This window comes from Chelonia mydas, chromosome 14 (assembly GCF_015237465.2).
Source record: "Chelonia mydas isolate rCheMyd1 chromosome 14, rCheMyd1.pri.v2, whole genome shotgun sequence".
Classification (NCBI taxonomy): domain Eukaryota; kingdom Metazoa; phylum Chordata; order Testudines; family Cheloniidae; genus Chelonia; species Chelonia mydas.
Genome location: NC_051254.2, coordinates 27,143,139 through 27,159,212, shown reverse-complemented (window position 1 = coordinate 27,159,212; position 16,074 = coordinate 27,143,139). Strand labels below are relative to the sequence as shown.

General features: G+C 49.7%; 1 protein-coding gene across 1 annotated transcript in view; it reads left to right on the top strand.

Moving 5' to 3' along the window:
- Window positions 1-16,074, top strand: part of LOC119567729 — a 39,230-nt gene that overhangs the window by 6,178 nt on the left and 16,978 nt on the right. The window contains exons 6-8 of the mRNA XM_037914971.2: window positions 290-405; window positions 2,039-2,098; window positions 3,007-3,518. Of these exons, the coding sequence (XP_037770899.2) occupies window positions 290-405; window positions 2,039-2,098; window positions 3,007-3,518 (688 nt within the window). The remainder of the gene's footprint in view (window positions 1-289; window positions 406-2,038; window positions 2,099-3,006; window positions 3,519-16,074) is intronic.

Here is a 16,074-nt window from a genome sequence, read left to right as displayed (position 1 = left end):
CTTTGCATGGGAACCTCCTGTCCCTCAGAGCATAGAGGCCAAGGAGTGAATTGGCATGGAGACTCAATTCCCTTCTTATCTCCAGAGCTGGTCTCTCCAGGCAAGAGCTGAAGAATATTAATGGGACCTTAAGTGGGAATGTTTCATGGCCATGGCATGTGTTGCACCTGCTCCGAGGCTGGGAGATGTAGATGAATTGTAACTCCAGGCCCATTAGAGCAGCGACTCAATAGTCAGAACTTATGAGTCACTACATGAAATAAAACCATGTGACATTGTTTCTGTCTAGATGTGAGAAGGGGAAGTTCCAGCAGGCAATGGAGATTTCTACTGAACTGGAAGTGAGACTCAGTGGTTTCTCCCAGAAAACTATTGCTGTAATGGAGACTCTGAGGAAGTTCAAAGGTACCGAGAAGGGATCTAGGAGGGGAAATTGGGATGAGCCTCTGAGACTGGGGGAGGAGAATGGCTCTGGCCAATTGGCTCATAATTAGATGATGGATCTATTTAATTGTTGGGTGAGAATGCCACACGCTTTGGGTGCAAGACACTCAGTTGATTAATTCAAACCTTTATTTCTACCAAAAGCCTGCCTGGCAATGATAATTACTGTTAAAGTAAGAAATTACTCATAGACTTTAAGGCCAGAAGGGACCATCATGATCATCTAGTCTGACCTCCTGCTCATTGCAGGCCATAGAACTTCACCCACCCACTCCTACACTTGACCCCTAACCTTTGGCTGAGTTACTGAAGTCCTCAAATCATGGTCTAACAACTGCAAGATACAGAGAATGCACCATTTATTCTAGTTTAATATCTGCTAACGATCCATGCCCCACACCGCAGACGAAGGCGAAACCCCCAGGCTCTCTGCCAATCTGACATCAGGGAAAATTCCTTCCCGAACCCAAATATGGTGGTCAGTTAGACACTGAGCATTTTGGTAGGACCCAACAGCCAGACACACCCGGCAAAGAATTCTCTATAACTCAGAGCCCTCCCCATCTACTGCCCCATCAACAGCCCTTGGGATATTTGCTACTTGCCATCGCATATAGAAAGAAGTGCTGTCCAGTTCCCTTCTCCTGGGGCATAGGCGGGTCACAGGGGATTTCTCCTATGAAACTCTGACTATCCCTTAAAATGTCTGACATATTCTACACATCCAAATTACATATTTATTAGTTCTTTTCCAATCACCTTTGAGTGTTATTTAATATTCATATCTTATATAACTCACACAATTCACATCCATGAACTTTTTTATTGGCAGGGCTTTGCGCTCCAAGATATATTCATGTTGTTCTCTTTTCTCATTGGTTTATTATCGCTAATTATGCATAGCTCACTTTGACCCTTTCCTCCACATAGGGATTTTTGGACTTTGCTTTCCGCTCCGGGCAGTACATTTTGGGTGTCTGTTCTCCTTAAGCATATGGTGTGGTCCAAATTCCTCTTTGTCCCACATAGTAACTTAGGAACACTTCACTTGATAAGAGGATCACTTAAGGCAACGATTCCCTTATGTCAAGCAAACTGCTCATCAGGCCAAAGCCAAGTCAGTCAGTACAAACGCTGAGTAAACAGACCCAACAGCTCACAATTAGAACCAGCATTTTGCAAACTCTCAACATCCTGTTAGTGTCAAAGGGAATAAAGTTACTTTTATGCCAAAGTCTTTGCATGATCTGGGTCTAGGTTACGACAAAAGGCAGCAAGCAAGTGAATGAGACAAACCAGCTGGAATCTGAAGGGTGGGAGGGGTTGATGAGGAGAAAGTAAATCTGTTTTATGGATTATGTGTCTTGGGATGGTTGTGAGGCTGCAAGGATGTTGGTTCCATTGCTGAGCGATACCTGAATGAGAGAGGAAAGAGAAGGTTTCAGATTAATTTATATTAAATATGTGAGTGTGTCTCTGGCCCTCTCTGTCTGTTTCTCTGTCATGTTGAAAACTGTCTAGGAGTTCAGAGTGGGAATGCTGTTAGAAATATGAAAGCCTGAAATCTCGTCTCTTTTCTCCTTTCCACCACCAGACACTCTGCTGTCTGCACTGGAGACACCAAGAGGGGAACCCCTCAGAGCACACAGACAGGGTGAGTTTGCAGGTGGAGATTGTCTGTCTTTAAATTATGAGAAAATTCCAGTGAAAACATCTTCATGGGATTGTAGCTAAAGTTACCAATCAAACCGACACCGCCCACGACACACACAGCCCCATAAATAAACACATTAAACAGGGAGGAGATCCCATGCTGAAGTCACACAAACACTTGTGACACTGACTTTGATGCTGCGTTCATGCCCAAACAGATGAATAGAAACAGTGGCACGGAGCAGCACCTGAACAGAGCTCTTTGCCCTGAGGGCTGACACATCCCTCTGCTCTACCCTGGTGCAGGGGGGTCTCCCCATCGCTCTTCTCCAACATCCTGCCTTTCCTCTGGGCAGGGCAGGGCTCTCCCATTGGAGCTGCTCACTGCTTCCTGGATTGGGGAGACGCTCTCCCTCCGAGGCTGTCAGCTCCTCCCTTCTCTCTGGGCTGGGGATGGGGCTCCCCCACCCAATGCCACCTTCTGCTCACTGGTGTTAAGCGGCTCTTCCCCAATGCTGCTGTTCCCTGGCCTGGGAGTGGAGGCTGCATTAGGGGTTTATAGTTTCCCTCTGCTGTGGGGTTTATAGCTGGCCTGGTACTTGCCTCCTCTGCTCCTTTCTCGCTAAAACCTTCTTGACACCTTCCTGGCTGTGTCTCTGATGCTGGGAGTGGAGCAGCCCCAGCAGGGGACCCCTGCAAGGAAATGAGAAACCAATAAAGTGGCTCCTATTAACAGGCTGAAGAACTGCAGTGACATCTCTGCTCAGTCTCAGGTGCACAGGACAGAGGCAGCTCCCTGGGATCCAGGCCTGTCCCAACCAGAACGGTGCTGCTGGGGAGTGTGAGAAATGGCTCCAGCCTCCCCCAGGGCTGAGCTCTGCCCCTAACACTCTGATTCTCTCTCCCCAGTGAATGTGACTCTGGATCTGGACACGGCTCATCCCATCCTCATCCTGTCTAAGGATGGGAAAAGTGTGAGATGGGGAGACACACGCCAGCATCTGCCCAAAAACCCTGGAAGATTTGACTCTGATCCCTGTGTGCTGGGCTGTGAGGGATTCACCTCAGGGAGACATTGCTGGGAGGTGGAAGTGGGGGATGGGCGATTCTGGGCTGTGGGGGTGGCCAGAGAATCTGTGAGGAGGAAGGGAGGGATCAGCTGTAGCCCCGAGGAGGGGATCTGGGCTGTGCGGCGGTGGTGGGGTCAGTTCCGGGCTCTCACCTCCCCTGTGACCCCCCTGCCCCTGAGCCAGGTCCCCAGCAGGATCCGGGTTTGTCTGGACTGTGACCGAGGGCAGGTGATATTTATTGATGCTGGTGATGGGGCCCCAATCTTCACTTTCCCCCCAGCCTCATTCAATAGGGAGAGAATCCGACCCTGGCTACAGGTCTGGGACCCAGACACCCGGCTCAGACTGTGTTCCTGAGATGGGGTGGGCAGGGCCGGCTTGACTTTTTGTGCCAGCACCAAACCTATTTGTGGGGCCCCCTTGGGAATGAAGGGGCCAGGGGCAAGAGCACAGCGTGCAGGGTGGATTTGATTTAAATCACTACTCAGGAAGACTCAATTTAATCATGGTTTCTACATAAAAGTACATTCTTGTTGGTTGTTACAACCTTAATACATATTCTTCACAACTCAGAGATAGATGCAGGTTTCATTTTCAGAAGGCACGCACTATACATTTGTAAACAGTGATTTATTTTGAAAACTTTTCAGGTGAGTTTTACAGCTATCTCAGACAATGAATGATTGTTTGGTTATTTCATTTTCCAAAGGTAATTGAAGCAGATATTTGTGAAGTCACTGGAAGGTGAACTATCTCCCGTTCAACAGGTTAATCATTAATATTTGGAGGATTTTCTTGCAAGGCTGTATTAGGAGGAGGACATCACCAGACAGACATTTAAATTATTTTATTTAACTAAAAGAACAAAGTTAAGTATTCTGGATTTTTTTTCTTCAACAGAAAACATATAATATTTTAACAAAAAAGCATATATCCCTCACTTCTCACATTTATCTCCAGCCTTCTTGTCCTGGTCCAGATCTATTCCACCCCCAACAATCATCTATTCATTGAACTTTTTTAAACTTTTCACTTTTAGAGAGCGGTAAGGGATTGACTTTGTGTACACAAATTTGCAGAGGGACAATAGAGTTGAGGTCTGTTATTTCTCACCTCTATATATTATTTATTTATTTTAAAACATTTTTGCTGTTAACAAGCATGTTACCTCTGGAGACACAAATCCACACTTTGAGAACTGCAAAACTAAGCATCTCTGATGGTATCTTCTAGACTGAGCACTGAGATAGATAGAAAGATTAACCTAAATAATCTATACAGAAGCCTGTGGAACCCCATACGTTTGGGTCCCTAATCCTTGAACTATTAGAACTCATTTACACAACTTTTCTTAAACATTACATGAATAATATACTCATACGATAGAATTAGAATTTATCATCCCTATTCCATGATGAGATACATTATGGCTCAAAGATATCTTAATTAAAACTATCTTTAGATAGGTTTTTTTCCCCTCAAAAAGCATTTTATCAAAAGAATCTGATTTAAATAAAAAAATCAATCATTGATTTTTATCCACCCTGAGAGCGGGGCATGGGGTGGGGGGGAGGATTGGTCCCCAGCTGGAGTGAGGCAGGGGCCAGGGGCAAGAGCACAGAGGGGCATGGGAGGGGGGGAAGGATTGGTCCCCAGCTGGAGCGAGGCAGGGGTCAGGGGCAAGATGAGCACAGTGGGTCATGGGGGGAGGATTAGTCCCTGCTGACTGGAGCAAGGCAGGGGCCGGAGGCAAAAGCTCAGCAGGGTGGGAGCTAGGGTTGGTCCCTGGAGCAAGGGAGGGGCTGGGAGTAAACTGCAAGCACAGCAGGGCTGGGGAGGAGGTAAACAGGATCCCACCCCACCGCCCCTGCCCACATAGAACGGGTACCTACCTTCTCCCTGGTTCTAGCCCATTCTCTTTGTCTCTCTCTGCCTGAGCTGCCCCTCCTCCAGTGTGACAAAGTGGGAAAGTTCTTAATGTTTTCTCTGAATACTGTATGGGTGCCTCAGTTTCCCCTATGCATTTCTTAAGTATCTAGGTGGTGGGATAAGGGTGTGTGATTGTTGCAGAGCCCTAGGCAGGTGTGATGCTGTCTGCACAGAGAATGGCTGACACCCTGTCTCCTGGCAACTGATGGCCTGGGCCCCTCCCCTGCAAGGTGCCAACTGAAGGTGTTAGAGAACTAAGAGATCAGGTGGCTAATGTGGTTACTCCTATAACCGGACTCCTAGTTTCCAGTCAGCCCTGCTAACCGGACACTCAGTCAACCGGGGGTGGGGGTGGGGAAGCAAGTGGTGGGTGGGCTAGGGAGTGGAGAGGCGCTAGTGGGCAGGGCCATGTCTGCTGTAGTGCCCAGGTAGGTTGAAGACTGTGGGGATCAGCTGACACAGTATCCCCAGCCCAGGTGGCGTGACAGCCAGTGGTGGATTTAGAGTTAGTGGGGCCCCCGGCCTTGTGCTCAGCTTCATTTTGGGGGCTCCCTCCTTAGGACCCTGCCAAGAAAAAGAACATTCTCTCTTATCTCCTCCCTGCCCCCGTTTTCCATTCTTTCTTTCTTCATCCTCCTCCTAAAAGTAATAGCAAGTCAATGAAAATAAAGTGCGGTACCTCGATTGTTTTTGTAGGCTAACTTATTTTTCCACAGACCACTTGAAAATCGCTGCAGGCCTCGGCGGACCACTTATGATCTTTCCAAATATTGTTTGTACCGTTAGCTAACTAGTGTAAAACGCTTTGGATAAGAGCCCTTTATAAAAAAAAATGTAAAAAAACATTGGGGTGTGGGGTCTGGCCAGGACTTAGGGTGCAGAAGGGGGATCAGAGCGCAGGGTGCAGGATCTGGGAGGGAGTTAGGGTGCAGGGTTGGGGTTCAGGGTCTGGCCAGGAACTAGAATGAGGGAGGGGGCTCAGGCTTGGGGTGTGGAGCGCTTACCTGGGGCAGCTCCCATTAGGTGTGAGGGGTGCAGGTGGGAATGTCGGGGGGTGGGGGAGTGCAGGAGCTCCCATTTGGTGCGAGGTGTGGGGATGTGGGGTGTGTGTGCAGGAGTCAGGGCATGGGGTGTGGGAGGGCTGGGTATGTGGGGGGGGATGCAGGAGTCAGGGCTGGGGTGCAGGGTCTGGGAGGGGGTTAGGGTGCAGGAGCAGGCTGGGGTTGGGGTGCAGGGTCTGGCCAGGAGTTAGGGTGAGGGAGGGGGCTCAGGCTGGGGCAGGAGGTTGGGGTGTGGAGCGCTTACCTGGGGCAGCTCTTGTTTGGTGTGAGGGGTGCAGATGGGAATGTCGGGGGAGGGTGCAGGAGCTCCTGTTTGGTGCTCAGGGTGGGGGTGGGGATGTGGGGGGTGCAGGAGTCAGGGATGGGGTCGTGGGGGTGTGTGAGGGGGGGTGCAGGAGTCAGGGCTGGGGGTGTGGGCTGGGGTCATGGGGGTGCTCCCAGCCCCCTGCCCTGAGCGGCTTACAGCAGGGGGCTGGAGGGGGTACTCCCTGATTCCACCCCCTTTGCCATGGCCCCGCCCACACCTCATCTCCGGCTCCTCCCCCAAGGGGGGAGCTTGGCTGCCAGCGGTGCGTGGCCTGCAGCAGAAGCCCCAGGGGTGGGCGGAGGCGGAGAAGAGCAGGTCGGGCCGGGGCCCCTTTGGAGCGTGGGCTGGGAGCCATGGTAAACCTGGTACTGGGGGAGGGGGGTGAAGATACCACTGCGAACCCTGAGATCAGCCTCTCTACTCTCAGACAGCGCCGTCTCTGTGACCCTGGAGATGGCTTTGGGTCTCAGCCTGTGCACTGTCAATCCACAGAGAGCATTCATTGAGCGAGGTAGAGAAGCTGATCTCATTGTCCCCCCCAGGCATTGTGCAGCCTGTTCGCCACTGTCCTCTATGATCCAGGAGGACTCTGGGGATCCTGGGTCAGACGGTGTCACTGAGACATGGGGAGAACAGCCCACTGGGAGTGGAAAAATAGGCTTCTCCAGCCACAGTCCTCCTAGCCCCTGTGACCTGGAGCATTCCCATCTACCCAGCCTTCTGGCTTATCTCTATGACCCGGGAAGACTCCTGTCTACCCAACCTTTGAGCTCTATGACCTCTGCAAGCCCCACTCCCTCCCTTCTTGCAGCCCCAGAGATGGGAGGGGGAGGTGTGAAGAACCCCTGGAGCTGCAGGAGGAGCAGATTTCAGAGTGGTAGCCGTGTTAGTCTGTATCAGCAAAAAACCCGAGGAGTCCTTGTGGCACCTTAGAGACTAACACATTTATTTGGGCATAAGCTTCTGTTGGGTTATGACCCACTTCATCAGATGCATGGAGTCAAAAATACAGTAGGCACGTATAAATAGACAGCACATGAAAGGATGGGAGTTGCCTTACCAAGTGTGGGGGTCAGTGCTAACGAGGCCAATTCAATCCGGGAGGAGCGGAGGGGACTTGAGGGGCAGGTGTGGGGGACTCCACCTTCTCCCCAAACTACATCGAAATAATTGTTGTATTCTGTGTTCCTGCCACCCCACATCCGTCTGTCCCCTAGTGCAGCTGTTCATTCGTAACCAGAACATATGGTAAAAACATCCAAACATTAGTGTTTCTATAACAAAGGCTGGTATTTCCTACCAGGATTGTCATAGGATAACGCTGGCTAACTCTGATTTCAATCTTTGCTGTTTCACACTCACCGCACTAGCTGCAGTACAAAAGGGGCATTCACCCGCTGATTAAAGTCATTAGAGGTAAAATCCTGAGCACAGATGGACCCGGACGCTCAGTTGAGACAATTTACAGCTCAGGATAAAAGTGAAAGACTGCACTAACAAGAAAAGGAGTACTTGTGGCACCTTAGAGACGAACAAATTTATTTGAGCATAAGCTTTCGTGAGCTACAGCTCATCGTGAGCTACAGCTGAGCTGTAGCTCACGAAAGCTTATGCTCAAATAAATTTGTTCGTCTCTAAGGTGCCACAGGTACGCCTTTTCTTTTTGCAGATACAGACTAACACGGCTGCTACTCTGATACCTTCACTAACATGATAACTTCTGGACCGACTTGATCTTCTAGGGAGCTTGTAACTACTGTGGAGTTTCTAGCACTTTCAGGCAGTACAGTACCTAACGAGTTCTCCATCTTCCCGTCCCTTGGGCTTGTAAGCTGAGTCTGTGCTCTGTTCAGGAGGAATTCTGCTGTATCGACCTGAGCACAGGACGAAGGATCCCCTGGGTGCTGGTTCCTGCTCTGCCCCCCTGGGTGAAACCCACCCACACCCTGGAGAGCCAGTGCAACCCCCATCCTGACTTAACCCCAAACCTGGGGGGAAGCGGCCTCAGTGCACCATGGATGTGGGAACCCAGCACTGCCAACAAGTACAAATGGGCTGCATTCAGCCTTCTAACGTTGCAGTCCTATGGGAGTGTGTTTCACCTTCCTAATCCCCGTGCTTTATCTACAGAGAGCCCAGTTGCTGGAGTGAAGTAAATTTCACTCTGGGTGACTGACCAAGTCACTTAGGGATTGATCCAAAACCCTTGGAAGTGACTAGGAATCTTTCCATTTATTTCACAGGGGAACCAAATCAATTCATTAAGAACTATGCTTAGCTTCTGGCAAACAGAGGCTAGGGACACCATCCGAGCCCATCCTGGCTAATAGCCATTGATGGATGTATTCTCCCCATACTTATCTAGTTCTTTTCTGAACCCTATTATAGCCTTGACCTTTACAGCATCCTCTGGCAAAGAATTCCACAGGTTGACTGTGCGTTGTGTGAAGAAATACTTCCTTTTGATTGTTTTAAACCTGCTTTCATTGGGTGACTCCGAGGTCTTGTGTTACCAGAAGGAATAAATAACACTTCCTTATTTACTTTCTCCATGCCAGTCATGATTTTACAGACCTTTATCATATCCCCCCTTAGCTGTCTCTTTTCCAAGCTGAAAAGTCCCAGTCTTATTAATCGCTCCGCATATGGAAGCCATTCCATACCCCTAATCACTTTTTTTGCCCAATTTTTGTTGCTTTTTTCTGTACGTTTTCCAATTCAAATAAATATTTTTTGCTAAGGGGTGACCAGATCTGCACGCAGTGTAGTTACTGGAAAGGATTCCATGGCTGTCTCACTGAAGGAGGTGCAAAGGAGTAGCTAGAGATGTGGGCTCGGAACTTCAGTCACAGGTCTTTAGATGTTTCTGTCTATGTGGCTCGTGTGCTGGATATGTCTAGTAACATGGAGAAGGAATTGGTGCTTTGCACTGGAGTGGGTCAGGAACAATAATGTCCTTTTTGTGAGAAATTCCATTTTTATTTTTTGTACTGAATCAGAATGAAAAAAACCCATCCTGCAATGGTAAACAAAAATTAATAATTTGGGGTGAATTGAAATGTTTCATTTTGTTGCCGGCACCCAGTGCCGAGAGGCTGAACTACAGCTTGAGTGGTTCGTTACCCGGTGTGCTACACCCAATAGTCACAACGGGGTGGAGAAGCAGAAAAGTTTATTTGCAGCTGCAAAAAGGTGCAGGGAGAATAAAATCTCAAATCCTGCACACAGAGCAGGAAGTTACACAGGCTTTTATACATCCTTTTTCCCAGCATACTTATCCAATAGCAAGCTGCCCCAAGTATCCATATAGCCAGCCAATCCAGTTCCCAGCTAGTTCCCTGGTTCTCTGTATCATTTGTTAAACTATACATAAAGCTGCTTTATTCAGCATTGTTTTTCCATATCTGCCCTGTGTGGCCTTGCTTAGTTTCAGGCAGTCTGACTCTGCAGCATATTGTTGCAGATCCTCAGCATAACTGCTGTGTGTGCCTCCAGACGGGGGGGGGAAGGACACTTGGGCCTAGTACGCAGAGCTGCTGCGAGTGCCTCCAGGCGGGGGGGGGGGGGGGGGCAAGGACACTTGGGCCTAGTGCGAGGGGGCTTCATCGACACTCGTGGTCTTCCATCCCCTCGAGTTACCTAGTGGCCATGCCCCAGTGTCCCCAACAACTCCCCCCTTTGAGAACACTCAACAACCTTGGCTCTGAGTTTTCTCACTTGGGCTACTTATTTCTTTACAATACAATTTCTTTGCATAAGCACTTTGTGATAGCCCTGAAGAGAATGACTTATTAACTTTTGCAAAAGGGCCCTAACACATGATATTGCACAGCATAATACCAGTAATATAAGCAATACAGGAAAGAGAATTTTCAATAGCAGGCTAAATAAACCACCAAGCCAAGACGACAAACCCCAGCCTGAAAACAAGGTTTGCAACCAATCGTTCTCTGGGGCAGTATAGGCAACCTGTGCTCCGGCTCGGGCATGGGCCTCAGCCTGTACCACCTTTTCATAGATCTCATAACTGCTATCATTTACATATACACAACATCGGGGCCCGACAAGGGCACAAACCCCTCCTTGGGATGCCAAGAGATAGTCCAAAGCCAGCCTGTTTTGGAGGGAAAACGTCCTGAGCTGCTGTACCTCTTTATTTAATGTTTTTACTGCTGACCCTAAATCACTAACCGAGTCCTCTAACTCTAAGGCCACCTTCTCAAGTACCATCTGCAGCCTTATAGTATAGCAGCCTACGCATGCCATGGCTGGTCCGGAAACCAGTGGCGCTATTCCCAGTACAGAGCACCCTACAAGCTTCTCGGTTGTGAGGGGATTCTTCATATTGCCCTCCAATGCCATAGTCAGTCGCCTCAGGGTCTTTTCTCGTGACTCAACAGAGGTGTCTCGGGCATTTCTAATCTTTCCTTTGGGCAGTGTGGCAGTTAGGGAAAGATGAGGAACTCCATGAGCTATATAACAGCTACCTGTCCAGTTGGCTGGCAGCACCTTGTAAGCCTTTCGGCCACATACAAAATAGTGACCCTGTAGGGCCCAGTAAGTACTGTTTCTTAAGGGGATTCCTGGGATATTTAAGGCTGCTTTTCCAAACAGTTCATATGCCCCTAGGGGGGTATCCCATCCTCCTGATTGGGTACAAGTGGGGGCATTTCTAATTGTGCCGTTCAAATTACACTCGCCATAGGGACCACTACAAACCCACCATTGGCTTGCTACATTGGAGATGTTAACTGGACGGCAAGTTACATTTCCAAACCCCTTTTTTGTGGTAAGATTATTTGTAAGAGTTTCCCTAAAAGGGGAGGAACCATTACACCCACACTGTTGGCCTCCCCTGTTGGTCTTTATCCAATACCCATCAGCCCACTGTGTAATAACACAGGAGCTTTTTCCCACAGGACGCCCATAGTGATCAGATTGGTTTAGGGTAAAACATAACACTTCCTCAGTGAGTACTGCAACTGAATACTCCTGGTCCTGATAGGTGGCCTGCTGTAAAGGTCTTATTCCAGAACGGCGAGTCCGTTCTTTCCTGCTCTTTGGTGGTGGCTAATTCTGCTAGGGTCAAGCATGTCAAGGGGCATTCCCGTTTGGGGGGAGCAGTGGAGTTGGAGCACATACCCAGCAATCAGTCTGGTTTGTTAAATTAGCAACATGGTGCGCAAGCAAAACAAAGGAGTTATGCTCCCGATATGCACAGTTTGGAAATAACAATACAGAGAATAACAATGTTACCCAATTAATTATCACCAGAGTCTTCCCAATCCAGGGTCTCCAATACCCTGGGTGGGCCCATTTTAGCATTAAGATGCCCGCTATTTGTGTCTTTTAAACAGTAGCTTTAGCCCGAGATCGTCACTAGATGAGGAGTCAGCAGGTTGGACGGTCCACTGTTCTGCTGACGAGGGGGCGGGTACTGCCTTCAGACGAGAGTGATGGATCCAGTTCTTGTGTCCCTCGATCTTTGCCGCTGTATGGGAGATCAGCAGGACGGTATAGGGTCCTTTCCACTTTTCCTGGGGAGGCCCATCTTTCCAGGTACGAACAAGCACGGAGTCACCGGGCTGTAAGGAGTGGACGGGAGAGTCCAAGGGGAGAGGCTGGGAATCCTTGGTATACCTGTGAAGAGACAAGAGAACAGCAGACAGGGAACACATATACTGTGACAAAAAACCATTACCCAACTCCCATTCCCCTACTCCGTAGGACGAGGGGCAAAGCATCAGGCCATCGCAGTGAGGCTTCTTGGCACACTTTTGAGAGATGCCGTTTAAGGGTCTGATTGGTACGCTCCACTACACCACTGGCTTGCAGTCTCCAGGGCGTATGGAGTTTCCAGGGGATCTGTAAGGCATGTGAGATGCTTTGAATGATTTTTGACGTGAAGTGTGTCCCGTTGTCAGATTCCATCCACCGGCGGAGTCCAAAGCGAGGAATGATCTCCTTAACAAACTTGAGGGCCACTGTTCTGGCAGTGCAGTTATGGCATAGGAAGGCTTCTGGCCATCCGCTGAACCGATCCACTATAACAAGGAGATATTTGAACCCTTGGGTCTGGGGAAACTCAGTAAAGTCTATTTGCCACACTTGTCCAGGGCCCGGAGTGGGTTCTAGGGCAGCTGGTGGCACAGGATGTCCCGGTCGGGGGTTATTCTTTTGGCAGACTAAGCAGTCCGCTTGTTCCTGGGCAGCCAGGGGTCGGAGTCCGGAAGTGATAAAGTATTTTCCCATAAGTTGGATAAGTGCTTCCCTGCCAGCATGAGTGGTTTGATGTAGTTTCTGCAGCACTGGCCGGATCAGGGCCTTTGGTAAGAGGACCTTCCCTTCCGGGGAATGGAGCCATCCCTCCTTTTCCCGGAGACCGAGTTTGTCAGTTAGCTGTCTCTCCTCCCCAGAGTACTGAGGGGCTGGAAGCTCCCCTACTGATGGGATAAGGGCATGCATATGGGCGTTCTCAGTCTGAGGGGATGGCAGGGTGGCAGTATGCTTAGCCTCTCTATCTGCCCGGGCGTTACCTTTGGCCACATCTTGATCTTCCCTTTGATGGGCTTTACAGTGTACCACCGCCACTTCCGAGGGAAGTTGTACGGCATCTAGGAGCCAGAAGATTTGGGGCCCGTACTTGACTGGGGAGCCTTGGGCTGTCAGCATTCCCCTTTGCTTCCATAGGCCAGCATGAGCATGCAGCACCCCAAAAGCAAACATTGAATCAGTAAAAATGTTGACCCGCTTTCCTTTTGACAGTTCAAGTGCACGGGTCAGGGCTGTCAGTTCGGCAAGCTGGGCAGAGGTCCCAGCAGGCAAACCTTCAGCTTCCACAGTGTCATGCAGGATCACAACAGCATAACCCGCCCTCCTTTGCCCATCTATTACAGTACTGCTACCATCAGTGTACCACTCATCATCTGCATTTGGGAGGGGTACATCCTTTAAATCCGGACGGCTGGAGTACTGGACATCTATGATCTCTAAACAGTCATGTTTCTGTTCCTCTGTTTCTGGCAAGAGAGTGGCTGGGTTAAGGGAGGGGCAAGGCTGTAAGGTGACTTCAGAGTTCTCTAACAGCTTAGCCTGGTACCGAGCAATCCGAGCCTGGGTGAGCCAAAGCCCTCCCTTTGCATCCAATACGGCTCGGACCATATGGGGAGTATAGATTTGCATAACCCTTCCCAATGTTAGCTTCTCCGCTTCCTCAAGCACTAGGGCAGTAGCTGTGACCGCCCGTAAACATGCCGGCCAACCCTTTGCAACCTGATCCAATTGCTTAGAAAAATAAGCCACGGGACGTCTCCATGCTCCTAACAGCTGTGTGAGCACTCCTAGGGCCACCCCCCTTCGTTCATGTACATACAACTGAAACGGCTTAGAGAGATCCAGCAGGCCCAGAGCTGGGGCTTCCATCAATTTTCTTTTCAGGATTTTAAATGCCCTGTCAGCCTCTGGGGTCCAATAGAAGGGGTCATGATCTGCTCCTTTTACACAGTCGTACAGGGGTTTAGCCCACAGTCCAAACTCTGGGATCCATTTCCTGCAAAAGCCTGCCATACCCAGAAATGCCCTGAGCCTCTTACGGTTACTTGGGGTAGGAACTTGAAAGATAGCTTCCTTTCTTTCACTTGAAAGCTGACGCTCCCCTTGCCGTATGTGAAACCCGAGGTACCGTACCTCTGGGAGGGCAATTTGAGCCTTACTCCATGCTACCCGATATCCCCGGAGTCCAATAAAATTCAGGAGGCTCATGGTGGCTTTAAGGCAGGGTGTTTGGCCCACAGTGGCAATTAACAAATCATCTACATACTGCAGAAGGAGGGCCTCCTCATTATCCCACTCCTCTAGGTCCCTGGCCAGAGCCTGGCCAAAGAGGGTGGGGGAGTTTTTAAATCCCTGGGCCAACACTGTCCAGCAAAGTTGCTTTTTAACCCTTTTTCGGTCCTCCCACTCGAAGGAGATGATCTCCTGTGACGGGGTGGCAACTGGGATGGTAAAGAAAGCATCTTTCAGATCAAGGACTGAAAAATGGGTATACTGTCCCCCTATAGAAGCCAATAAGGTATACAGGTTAGGGACAAGAGGGTGCAGAGTCTTAACCCGTTCATTGACTGCCCTTAGGTCCTGTACCAGCCGATACGTGCCATCAGGCTTCTGTACGGGTAGAATGGGAGTGTTCCAGGCTGACTGACATTCCCAGAGAATACCATACATTAGGAATCGATCTATAGTTTCCTGTAAACCTTCTCTGGCTTCCCTCTTGATTGGATACTGTTTTACTTGCACTGGGCCTTTCCCTGGTATGAGCTGAATAGTAATGGGGGTCTGGTGGGTGGCCTTTCCTGGAATCCCTGATGCCCACATGAGGGGGTACACCTGGTCTTCCAAAGGGCTCCATTCTGGGGCTTGCAGGGCTGAGGGCTCAACTGCAAGGGTCATGATCCATGCATTCTCAGGGGGTAAAGTAAGGGTTATTTTGTCCTCAGTAAAATGCAGGGTGGCACCGAGGCGACAAAGTAGATCCCGTCCCAGCAGAGGTGTTGGGCACTCAGGGAGGTATACCAGCTTGTGGGATATAGTCCTGTTTCCCAAAGCGCATTCCACTGGGGCATACACTGGGCACTTGGTGTCCCTGCCTGTGGCTCCCACCACAGTAAGGGAATCTGCTACTGGCAACTGAAGAGGCTGATTTACGGCAGTTCGGGCCGCTCCAGAGTCCACTAAAAAATCTATTTCTGAGCTTCCCACCCACATCTTTACTCGGGGTTCCGGGGGTAGGGTGGTCCGTCTCCCCTGACACCCCTTTTCCTGCTCCGCCATCGCCATCATAGGGGCACCCCCCTTTTCTTTCCTCTTTGGGCACTCATTTTTCCAGTGTCCCTCCTGTCGACACAGGGCACACTGATTGCAACCCAGTCGTCTCTCCTGCGGGCCTGGACGGTCGCGTCCACGGCCCCTTCCTCCACGGCCACTTCTCTTAGTGCCGGCCTGTACCGCTGTTACCATCAATCTGATTTGCTTTCTCTCCTTCTCTGTCTCTCAGACTCTAAGCTCGGTTTGCAGACTCTAAGATTTGTGCCATGGTCATGCCCATTAAATCCTCCTTTTTTTGTAACTTTCTCTTAATATCAGGGGCTGCTCTGCTCGTAAAAATTCCCTTAATAATTGACTCAGTTGCCTGATCATCGGGGTCTGCATTAGTGTTCTGTCGAGTGGTGTCCCGAATACGCTGTAGAAAGGCCCCTGGGCTTTCTTTTAAATCCTGCATTACTTCATATGGCTTTGCCCAATTATTATGTCGGACAGCCGAGTGACGGAGTCCATGCAAAAGCAACTCCTTATAGGAGGTAAGGCGGGTCATATCCCCATGATCATTTGGATCCCACCTGCGGTCTGCTCGGGGGACTTGTGCATCCGGGTCAGGGACATTAATATGATCCCAGTCGTACCGTCTCTGCGCCTCCTCCCTTTCCTTGGACACAATCTGTTGTCTTTCAACCTCAGACAATAGAGTTCGCAGGAGGATGTTACAATCATCCCAGTCTGGCTTGTGACTACTGAGGCACCCCTCAAAGACTGATATAAACCTGCTTGGGTTGGT